This window comes from Megalopta genalis, chromosome 1 (genome assembly GCF_051020955.1).
Source record: "Megalopta genalis isolate 19385.01 chromosome 1, iyMegGena1_principal, whole genome shotgun sequence".
In the NCBI taxonomy this organism is placed as follows: domain Eukaryota; kingdom Metazoa; phylum Arthropoda; class Insecta; order Hymenoptera; family Halictidae; genus Megalopta; species Megalopta genalis.
In genome coordinates, this window is record NC_135013.1 from 1,993,411 (window position 1) to 2,011,480 (window position 18,070).

At 34.1% G+C, this 18,070-nt stretch overlaps 3 protein-coding genes and 1 long non-coding RNA gene across 5 annotated transcripts; 1 reads left to right on the forward strand and 3 right to left on the reverse strand.

The window, feature by feature from the left end:
• Positions 1-3,332: 3,332 nt before the first annotated feature.
• Positions 3,333-5,254, reverse strand: LOC143258780 (uncharacterized). Its single transcript, XR_013032626.1, has 3 exons — positions 5,059-5,254; positions 4,848-4,996; positions 3,333-4,759 (listed from the first exon to the last, which is right to left on the reverse strand). It is a non-coding gene; the product is annotated as an uncharacterized LOC143258780 (long non-coding RNA).
• Positions 5,255-9,773: 4,519 nt separating this feature from the next.
• Uch (Ubiquitin carboxyl-terminal hydrolase) lies at positions 9,774-13,115 on the reverse strand. Its single transcript, XM_033472588.2, has 7 exons — positions 12,991-13,115; positions 12,902-12,913; positions 12,569-12,697; positions 12,344-12,501; positions 12,132-12,273; positions 11,999-12,074; positions 9,774-11,912 (listed from the first exon to the last, which is right to left on the reverse strand). The coding sequence occupies exons 1-7, from the start codon at positions 13,024-13,026 to the stop codon at positions 11,755-11,757; spliced, it is 711 nt and encodes a 236-aa protein (XP_033328479.2). The 5' UTR covers positions 13,027-13,115; the 3' UTR covers positions 9,774-11,754.
• Positions 13,050-15,581, forward strand: Fuca (alpha-L-fucosidase). Of its 2 annotated transcripts, none has more exons than XM_033472585.2 (7): positions 13,050-13,172; positions 13,616-13,914; positions 13,996-14,247; positions 14,322-14,684; positions 14,766-14,984; positions 15,072-15,295; positions 15,394-15,581. In XM_033472585.2, exons 1-7 carry the CDS (start codon positions 13,138-13,140, stop codon positions 15,484-15,486), a joined length of 1,485 nt encoding a protein of 494 aa, XP_033328476.1. In that variant the 5' UTR covers positions 13,050-13,137; the 3' UTR covers positions 15,487-15,581. The 2 variants fall into 2 exon arrangements, with proteins under 2 accessions (XP_033328476.1, XP_033328477.1); XM_033472586.2 differs by lacking the exon at positions 13,050-13,172 and adding an exon at positions 13,307-13,445.
• Positions 15,500-18,051, reverse strand: LOC143258784 (cytosolic non-specific dipeptidase-like). Its single transcript, XM_076518489.1, has 5 exons — positions 17,746-18,051; positions 16,807-17,257; positions 16,307-16,735; positions 15,743-16,216; positions 15,500-15,670 (listed from the first exon to the last, which is right to left on the reverse strand). The coding sequence occupies exons 1-5, from the start codon at positions 17,784-17,786 to the stop codon at positions 15,623-15,625; spliced, it is 1,443 nt and encodes a 480-aa protein (XP_076374604.1). The 5' UTR covers positions 17,787-18,051; the 3' UTR covers positions 15,500-15,622.
• Between the last annotated feature and the right edge of the window lie 19 nt (positions 18,052-18,070).

Sequence of the window (18,070 nt, forward strand, 5' to 3'; positions counted from 1 at the left end):
TAAATGTTTGATTGCAACGGTGATAAATTAGGCAGCGATTCTTTATACGAAATGAGAACTTTCTTCAGCAATTGTATGAAACAAGAGTTATGTTACATAATTATTACATTAATTATATATAATATAATATTATTTTATATAATAATTAAAAAAATATTAATATCTCTTTCGCGCACAGCGTGTTGAAATAGCTAACCGCACGGTGGACAACAATTGATAACAATTTTACGGGCCGCGATCGTGTGAAATAGAGCCGACGGATAGATGATCTGCTCTCGTTAACGTTTAAAAAAGACCAAATCGAATTGGTTTTCTCAAGCGGACAGTTTCAGAAAGCGGATCGAGTGTAATAAAAAAAAGAAACGACGTTGAGATCGAAGTCATGCGCGACAATATATAATTTTATGATCTGGCGAATCGAATTTACGTGGCATTAACGAGGGAGTTGTAAATATTTGTTTATAACGATATGTCGAAAGCGCGGTGTTAGTGAACAATTTCTATAGGACATTCAGTTAATGTTAAAATATAAATTATATTCTATTATATATAATTAATTATATTACTAATATATTGTTAACCCTTATCGGACGTATGTCACATTCCACGTCACATTATACATTAGGCCTGAATATCTGACGTCCGATAAGGGTTAACATATTATTAATTATTTATATTAATCATATTATATTATATGTATATACATTATATAATTATATATTAATCATATTATATTATATATACATTATATAATCATAATATTAAAACATATAATAATAAATATACAATAGCGAAAAGTATTAAAGCTACTGCCACAACTAAATATAAATAAATTGCTTCCTCTCTTTGTTTCTTTTACGTCCGATGCTCGCGTAGACTTTTTTTGGCTTACCGAAGCAAAAAGCATGTACGTACGTATGTATGTATGTCGTCATCGTTGTCTGAACACGATCTTTAAATAATATTGGAACCGCTTATTTTGTACTTTCCGCAATGACTTCTCGATTAATAAGGAAATGTCGGACACGCTATTGCAGCCTCTGACGTCACGGAAACGAACGTTTGCGTAGTTATATAAGAGAGAATGTACTGCAAAAGATTTGAATCGATAAATGTGCTGATTCCTTGGAACTCCAAGGACGTTTCTCGTTCATCGTGAGAAAGTTTAACGACTTCCATTGTTTCGTCGAGTGTTTCTTTTCTTTTTCTAACGCGCTGCCCGGTCGATCGTGTTCAACCGACGATGTTATTTATAATTCTGAACATGAAAGTTCAGAAAGTCGTTTTTTCTTTTCGTTTTATAAAAAAAAATAAAACAGAAAAAAATTACGACAAGGGTTATCGGAGTACATATATCGGGAAGACGACAAACAGTTCCTTTTTTTTCTAGTGAAAAATGCTATCTTTGAAACGTCGAACTTTGAGTCTACGTCGTTTCATTATCATCGTTTTTTTTTCTCGTCGATTTGTCAACCATATTTTACCGCGGTGTCTTCTATAACGGCTCGGTCGATCCTAGATAAGCGAGTTTCGTCTATTGAGCTCTGTGGCGTCTTCTTTGTAGAGCGCGCACCTATACAGGGTGTCCCAAAAATATCTCGCAATCCGGAAATGGGGGGTTCATGAGATCATTTGAAGTAATTTTTTTCTTGGCGAAAATGCAATCCGCGGCTTTGTTTACAAGTTATTAACGAAAAACAGTGACCAATGAGAGGGGGGCTCGGCTGGCGCGAGGCAGAGCTCGTCTCTCATTGGTCACTGCTTTTTCGTTAATAATTCGTTAACCATGCTTCGGAAAAAATTATTTTAAAGAAAAAATTGCTTCGAATGACCTCAGGAATCTCTAATTTCCCGGAAGTGCCATAATTTTGGGACACCTTGTATATGTGTCGCGAGAATCAAATGATGACGAGTATACTCGTCGTGACACAAGATACTGTAATTTAACCGTGACGAGTATACTCGTCGTGACACGAAATACTGCAATTTCTCCGTGACGAGTATACTCGTCATGACACAAGATATTGTAATTTCTCCGTGACGAGTATACTCGTGACACAAAATACCGCCACTTTTCCATGACGAGTATACTCGTCATGCCCCAAAATATTGCCACTTCTCCGTGACGAGTATATTCGTCGTGACTCAAAATACTGTAATTTCTCCGTGACGAGTATACTCGTCATGTCCCAAAATATTGCCACTTCTCCGTGACGAGTATACTCGTCGTAACAGGGAATATTACTATTTCTTTATGACGAGTATACTCGTCGTAACGCAAAATACTGTCACTTCTCCATGACGAGTATACTCGTCGAACACAGCTGAATTAAATTATCGAAGACGATAAATCATTTAAAAACTATTCGTACGATAAGTTCCCGCGCTTTATCGTCCACCGAAAATCTCAAATAAAATTCATTAATTATTAGCCACGGCGAGAACAGTTTCCGACTTTAGGTTTCCCGAAGTCGAAGAACAACGTCCGCCATCGCTGAGCCGAGTTTCTTAGGTAAAGAAAACACTGATAAAATTGCTTACAAATCGGCGCGTAAATTCGTCCGGTTCTCTCTCTCTCTCTCTCTCTCTCTCTCTCTCTCTCTCTTTCTCTCTTTCTCTGTCTCTCTGATTTTCCTGGCCGAACGATGAAGCTTTGTGATACCATGGAATCCGAGGATCCCGAATTAACAAAACATGTCACAAACAGGTATATTTGCATTCGTCCGTGGCTGGTTGAGTTTAAGGTCGTCCCGCGCCCATAAAAATATTACATACGCGTACGACCTCGTTTCCATTTATGGTTTGCGTTATCCGCGAAGGTACGATTTAACCAGTCTTTCGTCGGAAATCGAATTCGCTGCAGTGGATAATCGATAAACTTGTTCATGTTAACTCTGTCCTCGTAAAATTGAGCGTGCGCCTTTCAAAACGCGGTCACTTTTTTAACCCTTTTCGCTCGATCGGTGACTCCGAGGCACCACTAAAAAATGTTTATGTCACATTCCAAAATAATTCTTACATCAACAAAATTTAGATTTGAAAAATTGTTAAAAGTATAACTGTTGTATAAGTCACAAGACTCAATTCACACCTGTAAAATGCGCTCTGTCATATAAAATAGAGAACAGCGTAGGTCAGAAAAATTATTTTAGATTTACAGTTACAGTGGCTTCGAGTACAAAGGGTTAAAACTGGTCCAAGTGACTGGAATTTTTTTTTAGTCGATATTGGGGGTTAGTTTACCGGACGATGTCCAAAAATTGCTTTTCTTAAATTTTGCTATTATGTACATACTTGGCAAGACGGAAAAGAGATTAAAAAAACTTTTGTCCTTCAACTTTTTTATCCGAGGAAATTTATTTACAATTTATATTATATAAAACATAATCTAAAGTAATCTAAAAAAAATATATCTGGTGGTTGATGCGACTTTAAACGCCGGACAAAAAAGAAAAAAAAATTTAATATAATAATAATTATAAAATAATATAATAATTTATTATATCTATTCTATCTATTATTATCTATGCCTCGTATAATTGAAAACTACGACACTAAAAACGTTGCAACGGTTGCATTTATCTTCGGTACGCGATCCTGGATAACGCTCGCGTGTCATAATAATTGATAAAACGAGAATGGGGATTTGGATACGACGCCGTTGCTCGCACGCGAGTTCGCGATTTCGTGGGATCATTCAACGCGCGAGCACCGAACCAACGAAAAAGATCCCGCCGCGGCGGAGGTCGATGCGTCGTTAATTCTTATTCTTTGCATCGAGTTTCACTGAACGTCCTTAACCCGGCCGCTACACCGGAAACGATTCTTTGCTACCAACGACCACCGGGCACACGGAACGACACACGCGTTAACATCATTTTACCAATGGTATCATTTGCGACTGCGATTTTTCTTTCTGCACTTTTTCCAGTTGTAAACTAATAGCAGAATATAGGCTCGTGAAAGTTGTAGCGAAATACAAGCGCTTTAGACAGAAATTAATATTATTACATAGTAATTATTGTATAATTGATATTGTATTAATAATACAATATTGTAATATAATATATTATGATATATATAATATAATATTAATAATGTTATAATATTATTGTATTATAATATAATAATTATAGTAATACTGTATTATATATAATATTATTACTATTACAATATATAATTAATATTATATTGTATAACTAATAATATATACATATAATAATTATATAATAATAATTAATCCATTTTGTCGAAATTTAAGATCTACTGGATCATATATCTCGTGCCGATCTCGTACCGTGTTCATAGTGATTTTAACGAGAGAAAACGACGAACACGGATTTCGACGTTAATTTATATTATTATCGTACGATTGAAACGCCATGTAAATAAATTCCATGGCAGGACAATGGATCGTCTAAGACCGATGCCAAACAGCTTCAAAAATAAATTGCTACACATCGAAGAGGCTTCGAGAGACGAACGCGCAAATCAATCATTTTCACCGACCAGCCAGTTTTAGTGTTGGAGCCAGTTGTTTTGTGACCGATGATCGATTGTTGTTAACGATCCACGCGGCGTGGTTTCACCCTCGTAATCCGTTCACGTAAACGTTTGTTACAAAATTCCTCTTCTTCGCAGACGCGATTGACTCGTCTTCGGGTCTTCGGCTCGACAAACATAATCGATACGCTGCTGCAGCAGCCTTATCGGCTTTCTCGGGAGAGGAAGAAACTTTAAACTGTTTGTAGAAATCGATCTATAAAACAATAAGAGCGGTTAAATTGTTGATTTTTTTTAATCGAATAAAACCATCCGTTTGATTCAATATGTTAACCTATACATACTTGAATTATAAACGGCGGCCTTCGGCGTCCGAAAAATTCTTTGCACTTCGAAGCGTAACAAAAAAAAAACGATTTTCAGATGTTACAAATATCCGCTCCTCCGTTTCGTGTAATGCGAGTTGACTATTGCCGATCTTAACCTTCGTTCCCTATCGCAAAGATTATGTATACTAATCCGCGTATCGTGATACAGGCACAAACATTTACATACAGAGTGTCCCACAATTATGGTACTTCCGGGAAATGAGGGATTCCTGAGGTGATTCGAAGCAACTTTCTTCTTTACAAAAATCTTCTCCGAGGCATCGTTCGCGAGTTATTCACGAAAAACGCTGACCAATGAGAGGCGAGCTCGGCCGGCACGACGCGGGCGAGCCAACCAGCGGACGAAGGCATCGTTCGCGAGTTATTCATGAAAAACACTGAGGCGAGCTCTGCCGGCGCGACGCGGGCGAGCCAACGTGCGGTCGAAACCCAGTTCCGCTCATTGGCTCGGCTGTCTCACCTCCTATTGGTCACTGTTTTTCGTTAATAACTCGTAAACAAAGCCGCGGATCGCAATCTCGCTTAGGAAAAAGTTACTTCAAATCGCCTCAGGAACCCCTCATTTCTCGGAAATACCATAATTTTAGGACACCCTGTATATATACATATTTTTCTTTTTTAGCGTTTCCCTTGATTTTAGCGTAGATCAGTGTTTCCGTTTATTATCTGCGTTCTGCTCGATCACGCGGATTTAACGAATTGCCATCGCAATACGTTTTATCAGCGATATGCGTACCTTCGGAGAACCTAGGAGATTTACTTTAGACTTATAATACCCGTTATCAATTACGTGCATCGAACTCGGTGAAAATATGCGATGTCGAATGAAATCTTCGCGAAACGTAAAAAGGCGCGTTTCTACAGCGTCGGTAACGAGCTGTGAAGGGGCTCCTAATGCAACAATCGTTCGAAGAATCAACTCGACGATTGGGATTCCAGGTAATAATGCGACAAATGATCACAAGCTTTCTTTTTTAATTAAACTAGGACTAAACAATATTATATATATTTTTATATATAATATATATATTTACATTTATACTTATATATGTATATATATGTTTACATTTATATTTATATATGTATATATATTTACATATAAATTTACATTTAATAATTATATATTTACATTAAATTCGTTCGTCTTTGGCTGTCGCACGGCCTCGGAAATACTTTGTCGATCCTTCTTCTATTTCCATCCTTCGGATTGTTTTCAACGGACGAGTACCTTCGTCCACGGTGAGAGGACCAGTTTCCGTGTAAATTTTCCGCTGCCATGAATCACGAAAGTACCCGTATGCCCCGTCACGAGGGAGTTTCTTCTTCGGCACGATTATATTATCGTCCTATCTGAGCACGAACGGATCCCGAAATTTTCCACTACGATGTTGCAGACATTGCCAACGGTGATCAATAATAGATAGAGAATTACTGTATCTCTTGAACAATAGATAATAGCAATATAATGTATATATATAATAATAATAATAATAATATAATAATATATATATATAATAATAATAATAATGTAATAATATTATATTATATTATATATAAATGTATAATATGTGTATAATAAGGAACGCCGAGCGTCGCGAGAGACATTTAATTCGGCAGAGATTCGATAAGGATCTCGTGTCGTTTTATTATCGTTTATTAAATGAGAGAAATTGTGATATTGTGATTTTCCGTTTACAAAACCAATGAATCGTCTAAATCACTTATCATGTGATCGCTCCATTTTATCGCTAGTGTTCATAATAGAGCAAAAGAACAAGAATAAAAATTGATTTTGTAAATGATCGACAAATGGTCGATAAATCGAGGCTTCTTGCTGGAACTTAAATTTACGATGCATCCGTAAATATTTATCGTCGAATGCGAGCCTACCTGATTGAACAATTGTACAAATTATTGTATAACTTCCACCGAATTTCTCAATTCTTCCTAGAAATTTCTGGAAAAAGTCCTTTTTTTTAAATAGCGTTCGAACAATCCGCGTGCTTGAAAATAATAAAAAATATCGCGATACTGCAAATGTTTATATAAATATTTATTTCGTGTACAGTATATATTATTATTATTTTGTGTACAGTAATTTTCACCCTAATTCGCGCTCGGATTGCACATAAAAATGGACAATTTGGGAGAATCTACCGTAATTGGTATTGTTTATTTTATTTTTCCAGGAATTTCTAGGAAGTATTGAGAAATCCGGTGAGAAATTATACAATAATTTATACAATTGTTCAATCAGGCAGGCTCGCATTCGACGATAAATATTTACGGATGCATCGTAAATTCAAGTTCAAACAAGAAATCTCGAAAGTTTCCTTTCGATTTGTCGATTATGTATTTATTTATTTATTTATTTCTAATTTATTTCCATCGTTTACAGCTTTTCCAACGAACAAGGATGATCAACATTCCGTTAAATTCTTCCTTTATCCGAGCGTGCGTATCTCGCGTTAAATTGACACGAACTTACGTAACCGATTTGCTGAAGAAATAGTTGACAGGGCAAGAAATTATCGCACCCATTATGTATATGGGAATCCGACGGTCATTTTACGATCGCGGTAGGAAGATTCCCACCGTATGGAAAAATTTTGAACAGCGATCCGTACGAACACAGGGCCGTATTTTTCGTAGAAACTTTCCCTAGCCCAGGCCGGGAGACAAATAATGACTAACGCCTAGACAAATAATGACTTTCCTTTCGTTCAGATACTGTAACAAATTGGTTCGAAGGGAAGCGTCGGACTAATTAATCGCGAAGCCTTAATTGCTGCTCGTAGAGGGAAGTAAACAAGACAGAATAGAGTTTTCTTTCTTTTTTATTTAACTTATTTAATGCTCATCTGCTTAATAGCAATTAGCGATCATTTGTCGGGTAATATTTGTAGGGTTACATATATACAATATATATATATATACAATATATGTATATTATATATTACATTGTATATATAATTGTAATATAATTGTAATATAATATTGAAATATGATATTGTAATATATACAATATTATATATAATATATACAATAGTTTCGCATTACATTTTTACATTATTTTCTTAATCCAGGCTTTTTAAGTTTCTGTACAATTTCACTAAACAATTTGGTTTCTTCTAAGTATGACATAACTTTTGCTATTTGCTTGTAATTATCCAAATATTCTTTAATGATATTGGGCATTTTTACTTTTTTTCTGATATTGTTGTACACTGGACATTCTATTAGGATATGCTTAACTGTAAGCTCAGTGTTACAGTTGTTACAAAGTAGTTTATCTGTTTCAGAGAGCATACACTCACGTGTTATTTTAGTATGCAAGTTCTTAGTCGAGATAGCACAATTTGCTTCCTTCTTGTTAAATATACTGCTGGGTTGGTAGAGAATATACTTTCTCTGAGCTCATGTAGAAGAGATGGGTTTGAATGTATCCATCCTTGGTTCCACTTATGCCAAATAGTTTTTGTTAAAAATTTCCCATTTCCATCCTCAAATGGGATTTCAATGTGTCTTAGGTCTATGTTTATTATTTCCTGGAACTTCAATATTGTGTTTACTTTCGCACAGGGTTATATTTTGGTGTCTGTAGAACTCGTTTTGCAAATCACTGGGAATAGAGTTGTATGTACACAAGCTGTTATTAATGTTAATTATTATATCCGCATATGTACATATATTATCAATATAATATAATATAATGTATATATATATAATATATATAATAATTATTATATCCACAGCTATTGTTAAACAATTAAAAATATCCGTCGGTTGTCGAACAATAACATTGTCAAATCAGAAGCCAAATTGTTCTGCGAAATGATTAAGAAAACAATGTAAAAATTTAATGCAAAACTATTTGTATATATTGCACTACATGTAACCCCACAACTGTTGTCCCATAAAAGGACGCTAATTGCTATTAAAGCAGATGCGACATTAAATAAAAATCACTTAATTAATTAAAAGAAAATTAAAAGAAAGAAAAAATGATCGAATCAACGGTTCGAAACGAACAAAAATTTCATCGGAAATCGCAGTAGAACGACGAATTCAGCTGAATCTAGACAAAACAAAAACGTACGAGACCACATTCCAAATATTATCTTTAATAATGCAGAACACAAGATTTTTAAGATATTATATCCTTTCTAAGATAATTGGTACATAACTGACAAATCCTACCAACGATCGGTATCGTTTCACACTGTACTTATAGTTAATTACAAACTAGAAGAACATAGCTGCAAGGATAATTATAGAGTTTATTTCCACGTCCCCTTTCTTCCCGTCATTACCGAGCGTCAGCGTTATGCAAGAAATCGCGAAATATATGTACGTAGTCAACAACGGGTCGCAAGCCTAGATTTCGGTTTTATTTTGCGTGTTTTGAAGCTACTATTTAGAGAGTGGTGCCAAGATACACGCTCTCAGAAGAGGATCGAAAATAACTGGGCCTTTTGCTACCTTCTGGTCACTGACCGACAAGTTTTGCGACCTCCGACAAATCGAGCTACTATAATTTCACTTTTCCAAGCAGTCTCCGTGATCGTGTAAACTGCCGTAAGGACGCCAGCGAACGAGGAAGCAATTGTTTCAGACGCGAGATCGACTTTCCGCGGCCGAACACTACTCCACGAGACGAAGCCTAAGATGTTGGAGGAACGCGTACAAAATAACCGTGTTATTTGCAGAAGCGTGTAAGCTACATTTCCAAGATTCCATTTGAATCGGACGAAATAGTAAAACAGCGGTGAACGCAATATTGTTAACTGTCATACGCGGTACTTTCGCTTGGTCGCACAGAATAGACGCGGTTTCCACTGTGATGTGAAGCAAACAAAAGGGAGAATCATTGTACACATGTTCTATACTCTAATTTATTGTTTCCCCAAGCTGTTTTTTCTTTTTTTTTGACACGTAGCTCATATCGTTTCAATGTTCGTATTTTCTTCTCTCGTTTAGCGCCGAAGCTGTTATAAAAACGTCTAAACTTAGCTGTGCGTGTAATATTTTAATTATAATGTGGATATGTCTCTCAGATCTCATCGACGCTTACTGAATAAATGTACCATCGCATGTTGCTCGATTGTGAAATAAATGCAATTCAGAAGCATAGAAAAGTATGTATCCGGAACTGAATTGTTTTACAAAGAAATTGTGATGAGAATTTGTAATTTCTAAAAATTAAAGGCCGATCATGGTACACGAAAAACACGGTTGATGCAAATGCTGATTGAAAATATTTTAAATGCACAATTAATACACAATCTTAGAAAGAAATAACAACGTTAAAAATACGAAACAAATCAGTCTAGAATACATCGAGAAATATTTATAAAAGTAATTAGAATTGCATTTTCACCGCTCGTTTGCCTTCAAAGAACATTTGTGAAAAACAACGGACGCGACATGTGAAGAGAATCGAATTTTTTAAAGCGATGGTTACAATTATAAAAACGTTAATCTAAATCTAACAAATACATAATCTGATACAATTTATATTGTAATATTTAAACGAAAGAAGCGCATTATGAGCCATAACGTTCATAACATTTTTTAATTCACATTCATAACATCGATTTAATTGACTAACACAAATGTTACACGTACTATCGACTGGTTGTTTCGCTTAACTATGGAATCAATTGTTTTAGAAACAGAATATAGCACTATTGATTTTAATTGTGAAAACCTCACTCAGGTATTCAAATACTTTACAGGTATTGATCCTCGAACAACACAGTACAGATATCAAAAACTCTTAGTTGAAACTAATGTAAAAATTCTTATACGTCGTTGTATCAATCATTCAGGATATACATATACAAATCTTACATTTAATTATCCGTTCGCCTTCTTTACATTGTTTTGTCGTCTTAAGTATTATTCGATTATTTAAACATCCGCTAGATTGTATAAATTTTTAAAAAAATACGCATTAAAAAACGTTGATCTGCAATTTTTGGAACATGTTACTTTCTACGTTTCTTTAACCTTATACATAAATTATCTTCAAACAAGGATGCAATACAAATACCTGCAAATACCTGCGTGTATTCCTATTTACCAATATATTTCTTATGATGTGATAACAAGCAAATATTAATAAATGCAATACCCAATGACTGTGTGTGTATATATAATGTAGAAAATAAATTTGAACATTTCTTGATAAATATGGGTTTAGGGAAACCACTTCCAATGATCTTGATCTTCACGTATCGACATACAATCAGGAATCAAAATATGTATACAGGTACCTCTCGTTTCTGAAAAAATTCTATTAGTATTTATATGTTTTACTTAAAAGAATATATCTATTCCTGTCGCTATAAAAGTGTTCTTACGGAAGATATATTGTAGAATTTCTTTTTATGTATTCTCATTGAAACTTAAAGGCAGAAGCTTTTTGAAAAAAGTTCTACAAGGACCGTTATAAATAGAACCTATTAAAAAGTTCGAGAACTTTTTCCATCCCTGCGTACAATACGTGATAACTGAAGGCCTCCTTCCTGAGAGTCCTTTAAAAGTCGTCGCTCGTTGTTAGTTAAAAACTTATTAACAAAAATATATTAATGCTACTACATTGTAATCTGCCTCGATATTGTATATGTATATATATGGCCTTGACCTTGACATGCGTTGCCAAAGCTGCTCTCCTGAGTGATCTCCAAAAGTTCTAACATTCTATATGTTGAAGTTTTAAAGAAATTTTGTAATTAATAATATCCAAATAGTACGAAATGAATGTTTATTCGAGACTTATTTTTAATAATTAATAACTTTTTAAGGAATATTTACCCGAATTTTTAAAAAATGAGTATAATGCATATTATATACAAAATTAAAATGACTCCGAATCATTGTTAGATAGGGCAACAACCGTAAAACACACTTCATCTGGATCACGTGCCATATAGTCTTTACAAACGCGAGCAGCATCTTCCAGTAACGTCTCTGAAGTAGTTGGACCATGAATAATAGGCCCAGGCTTACGTCCATCTAAAGATTGCGATATTCAATTATATAATTAGGACGTTTGAACAACGTTATTCAATTAATTTTCATTATGATTATAAAATATTCACCTAATTCATATAAAACGCCATTTTTTTGTACAAATGCTACAAAATGATGAAACACCGGTGCATCCTCGCTCGGTGCCTATAAAATATTCATTATCACATTTTTATAATCATTTGGTAAAAATAAATGTCATACTTCTGTTTGTCCTTCGTATGCCATTTCTTCATGTGTCTCACTGATTTCGTTCGACGACATTAAAAGTTTTCCACACTCTTCAGCAGAGAGACCTTTAGATTTATCTAAGAAATTTTTCAGGAAACCTTCCTTAAGGTTTATACTGTGAAAATAATAACATATAGTGTCCAATGTTAAACTTAGATTTTTTATGCTACAGATCATAAACTTACGTATCTAGATTATTTGCGACACTGTGAATTAATGCAATTGTACCGCATGCATTGTGAATATATTGTTTCATGTAATAAAGCAATGGATCTACTGGATCTGAAGCAGTGGTGCCTTCTTCTTTATCGACTTCTTCAGTATCCACTAATGTATTATCACCCTGTAAAGGTATTAGTGTGTAAATACTACAGCAAATTCTACACATGTATAACCACATAATTCCAAACCTTTTTTCTCAAAGGATAAAGTAAGATAATGGCAACAACCGGCTTTGGCACGAGTGCCAATAAATCTTGCTCTAGACCATAGACGTCAACAATGCTCCATTCTTTTGGTACACCTAGTTGATGCAAGAACTACAAATATATATATACCATTATTAAATTTTGAAAAGATATAAGCAATGACAAAGTCATTTCATGTATGTAAACACGTATCCTAATTTTAAAATGTGACGTGAACATTAATAACTCGTTAACGGGTATCTTAAATAATATTTACTGTACGTAACAGTTACTGTCGGAAGTTTCTATTAATAATTGAAAATCTAGATGATTTACCTTCGTCATAACCTAGAACAAAGTAAAAAAATATTTAAATTCTGTCACACGATTTATGTATTTGTAAGATTTTGTAAGGAAATTTTTACCTCAGGGTTAGACTCCAACGGTATCCAAAAAGACATGATAAAATTTCTATATTTCTTGTAAAACTGACAATAAACCGATAGGGAGTGGCGTTATAAATTCTAAGTTCAACTGACTACAATGTACATGTACATACCGGTACAATACATATGCACACGCATGTGATACCGGGACCGGAGTTTGCGTATGTATTATATGTTTAAAATTTTCATTTCATATTTTCGATGAATACGTTAATTGAAATGGATTCTGTCGTTTCATAAAAATACCCTTATGGTATCAAAATATACGTATAAACAGAATTCAATAATCAGTCCTATCGCCTGACAATCATGACAACTCGGCAAGTTTACCGAAGTCTTATCTCTTCGATACGTGAAAAACATACGTTAAAACGTTGCTTTTATTTTACTCAGAACAATTAAAAACAGAGCGATATTAAACTTCTACAATATATGTATGTACATATATAGGAATTTGTTACTGTTATAAGAATTTTATTTATAATATTTCATTTACAATATATTTCATAATACTTAAAATTTTTTAATATATAGTATATTTGTCCTGAATGCAATACCAATTTCAATATCTTTATAAATATTTATGCATTCTGTATATTTTCAGTATACATATAGTAAATGAAAAAATGGTTTCATGGATTTACATCCCATTGCTCTATGCTCTTTGCATATCATGTGGATCATCAGAAGAAGAATATGTCATAATATCGTCAAGTATAGAAAATGATGAAGTATTTCAGCATCAAAAATTGAAAGCAAATAAATATATTCCTACATGGGATAGTTTAGATAGCCGACCACTTCCAAATTGGTATGATGATGCAAAGTTTGGCATTTTTATTCATTGGGGAGTCTTCAGTGTTCCCAGTTTTGGTTCTGAATGGTTTTGGAATAATTGGCAAGGTAACATTACATTTCAGTAATTAAAACATTTAAACATCTTTTCTTTATTGCTTAACAAGTGATCCAATTTGCTATTTTCAGATGAACAGAATGGTACCAAGTACCGCGATTTTATGAAACAAAGATATCCACCAAACTTTACATATCAGGACTTTGCTCGTGATTTTACTGCAGAATTTTTTAATGCTACAGAATGGAGTGAATTATTTCAAGCTTCAGGTGCAAAATACGTGGTATTAACGAGTAAACATCATGAAGGATATACATTGTGGCCATCAAAATATTCCTTTAGTTGGAATTCTATGGATGTAGGACCACGAAGAAACCTTATAGGTATTATGATCTGTTTGTTATACTAGTATTATAGTACTATATACTTTTTAATCAACAACGCTTATTTATATTAGGCGAATTGTCAATGGCATTGCGAAATTCAACTAATTTGAAGTTTGGTCTTTATCATTCTTTATACGAATGGTACAATCCCCTTTATTTGCATGATAAAGGAAACCGTTTTACAACACAAATTTTTGTTAAACAAAAAATAATACCTGAATTAGAAGAGTTAATAGAAAATTACAGACCAGAAGTTTTATGGTCTGATGGAGATTGGGAAGCATCTGATACTTACTGGACATCAAAAGAATTTTTATCCTGGTTATACAATGAAAGTCCTGTAAAAGATACAGTTGTTGTTAATGATAGATGGGGTGCAAACATACCATGCCATCATGGTGATTTTTATACATGTACTGATAGATATAATCCAGGCAAGTATTATAATTTGTTATTTAAAGTATTTTTAATATGTTATTTTATCGTAAATCCTTATATATATTTCAAATCATTAGGTATACTTCAATCTCATAAATGGGAAAACTGCATGACTATTGATAAAAAATCTTGGGGTTTTCGTAGAAACGCTCGTTTAGCAGAATATTTAACATTACCCGAATTGGTAAAAGAACTGGTGGTTACTGTAAGTTGTGGAGGAAATTTATTAATGAATGTGGGTCCAACAAAAGATGGTACTATTTCTCCAATTTTTGAAGAGAGATTACGTGGAATGGGTATGACAACTGCTTTATGAATACTTCTTTTTTATTTCAATGATACTAAAATATTTTCATATAAATATTACACCTTATCCAAAATAGGTGATTGGTTAGCAATAAATGGAGAGGCTATTTATAATACTAAACCATGGAGTAAACAAAATGACACTTTGACGGGCAATGTTTGGTACACCCAAAGTAAAAATGAGAAATATATTTATGCACTAATACTAGATTGGCCAAAGGATGACCTATTGTCCTTGGGATCAGTTATAACGAATGTAAACACGCAAATTTTCTTACTTGGATCTGATGAGCCACTTAAAGTAAGTAATTTTAGTAGTCTGACGAAAAGTCTCACTAGTACATGTCTTTTATAAAAAGCATAATTTTTAATTAATATTGTATACATATTAAATTTTAGTGGAAGCAGAATGGTGGAAAATTAATTATATCTATATCATCAGAATTTCATAGAGGACAACCAGCCTGGGTGTTAAAAATAAAACAAAAGTAAATTATATCAATCATAGTTTTAGAAGTTCTTCTGTTTTATTATGAACAATATTTTGTATGGTTTATATACATTATATAAAAACGATTTTGCCATTATCCGTTCCCCTTAAAGTTATTGATTTTACGAGCTTCTTCAATTACTTAATTTGAGCTACTTCGTACAAATAAGCGCCAAGTAACTTTGTCTGGAACAAAAATAAACAATTATTATACGAAACATTTTTAAGAAAGCTATCGTTCATGAAAAGGATGCTTACTCCCTCGATGTAATTGCGGACATTCAATTTTTCATTTTGAGAATGAGCTCCGTCATCACCAGCACCAACTGGCAAAAGTAGTACATTTTTACCCGTTACTTCCTGGAATGTCAGAGTAACTGGGATCGAACCACCTTCTCGCGATAAGTCTGGCTCTACTTTATAAACATGTTTGGTAGCCTTGCGCCCAGCCACGTAATGTGGATGATCAGGATTTTCAGACCACGGTTTTCCAACATGACCCAAAATAACGTTCATTTTATTTGGACTACCTCTAAGAGCCCACATTTTATTCAAATATGTTGTTACTTTTTCAATAATTCCGTCAGCAGTCATATCTGGCACCAATCTTATTGAGAATTTGCCAATAACTTTTCTTGGAATGACAGTTTTTGCACCTGGTTCACTAAATGCACCTTCTATTCCATGAAGGGATAAACTGGGTTGCCTCCAACGATGAATCAAAAGCTGGATCTATTAATGCAACAAGACACATTAATGCTATATATATTATAACATTTGCACCAACATTTAATATCAAATTATTAAATTATAAAAACGTGCCTTATCTTCGTTATGAGCTAGTTTATTCGTACCAACATTTTTTTTGAATTCAGATACATCAAATTCTATTGTTTTATAATCATCCAATTCTTTTGCTGTGACCTTAGCCACTTCATCATAAATACCATCTATTAAGATTTTACCGTTAACATCAACCAATGTATTCATTAAATAAATTAAGTCAGCCATTGCTTCGTGCACAGTTCCACCAAATGTACCACTGTGTAAATCTTGACTGGCACATGTTACTTCAATGTTGATGTAACAGATACCTCTTAAGCCGTACGTAATACAAGGTTTTTTAGTGCCCAACCAATAATTATCAGATATGCAGACATAATCTACACCTTCTAAAAATGTATCTTTACGTGCCCACAATAGGTCATCCAAACCTTCGCTTCCAACTTCTTCCATACCTTCAAAGACAAACTGTAATCAAAATGGGATTAGTAATGAAAAATGACAGAGTTATTGGTAACAGTTTACAATAATGAAAATACCTTCAGATTTACAGGGATATTTGCTCCAATAGCTTTATAAGCTTGCAATGCATGTATCCAACAAAGCACAGGACCTTTGTCATCCGTACTTCCACGGCCATATAATTTTTGATCTTTCTCCACAAGAACAAATGGTTCAGTATCCCAACCATCTTTCTTCATTGCCGGTTGAACGTCTAAATGTCCATATAAAAGCACAGTCTTTTTCTTTGGATCTGATCCAAGAGTTCCTAACAATACTGGTGGCAGTGGTATTTGATCTCCATTTGGAAGAGTTTGTTTCCCTACATCTGCTAATTCCGTCGTAGCTCCAAGATCTTTTAGTCTAACTTCCGCCCATTTCATCATTCTAATTGTCTCATCTCTATGATCTGGCCATGCAGAAACCGATTTTATGGCCACTGCTTCACGCAGATTATTTATATATTCCGTTTTATGACTGTCGATGTAACTAGAAATTAAAAATAAAGAATTCAAATTTAAACATAAGACAAAACAGAATTTCATTGTTGAGTCGTTGTTTCATCGGTAGTGGATTAAATTTGAAGAAAACGTTTACGTTACATAAAAATAATACATATTGCTTAACCGTTCGAGACCCAAGCAGCGCGTTCGCGCTGTTTAGATTTTGTGTCGAGAAGTCCCAGAACATTTGAACGCTATGAAAATAACTGTGTGACGGTGCAATCACAGAGTCTGTCGAAGTAACGCGCTCAACTTTATTGATGCACGTACACCGAATAGCTGTTTTTTTTTTTTAATGTAAATAATACAACTAACACATTTTGTGTTTCATTGTTATCTTCTCAATAATTTAAATTGAACAAAACTTGAAATATAAGTACGCATATTAAGACAAGCGCTATCGCGCTGTTCGGCATATTTCGACCGTGTTTCTCCAATGACCCCTGTGACTCGAACGATTAAATAAATACATACCTGAACAAATTGTTCAAAGTTGATGGAAGTTCTGAAGCCATTTCTCTTTTCTTTGACCGGGTGTGGTCAATTTGTATAAAAGATTGTTCTACCAGCGATGTATTTAGCAATATGGAAATGTATTCTGCAAACGCAGAAATATAGACAATGGCTAATCTTATCACTCGTTCAAGAGGCGTACCCAACAACCTATCCTTCCGATAAAGCCAGGTATATATGTACAATTGTACACAATACACACGTATGTAATCAACTCTTTATTGGTGGATTTTGTATCTCGGCAGGAATGTACACCCTTCTGTACAGTAACCGGTCCTACTCTTGC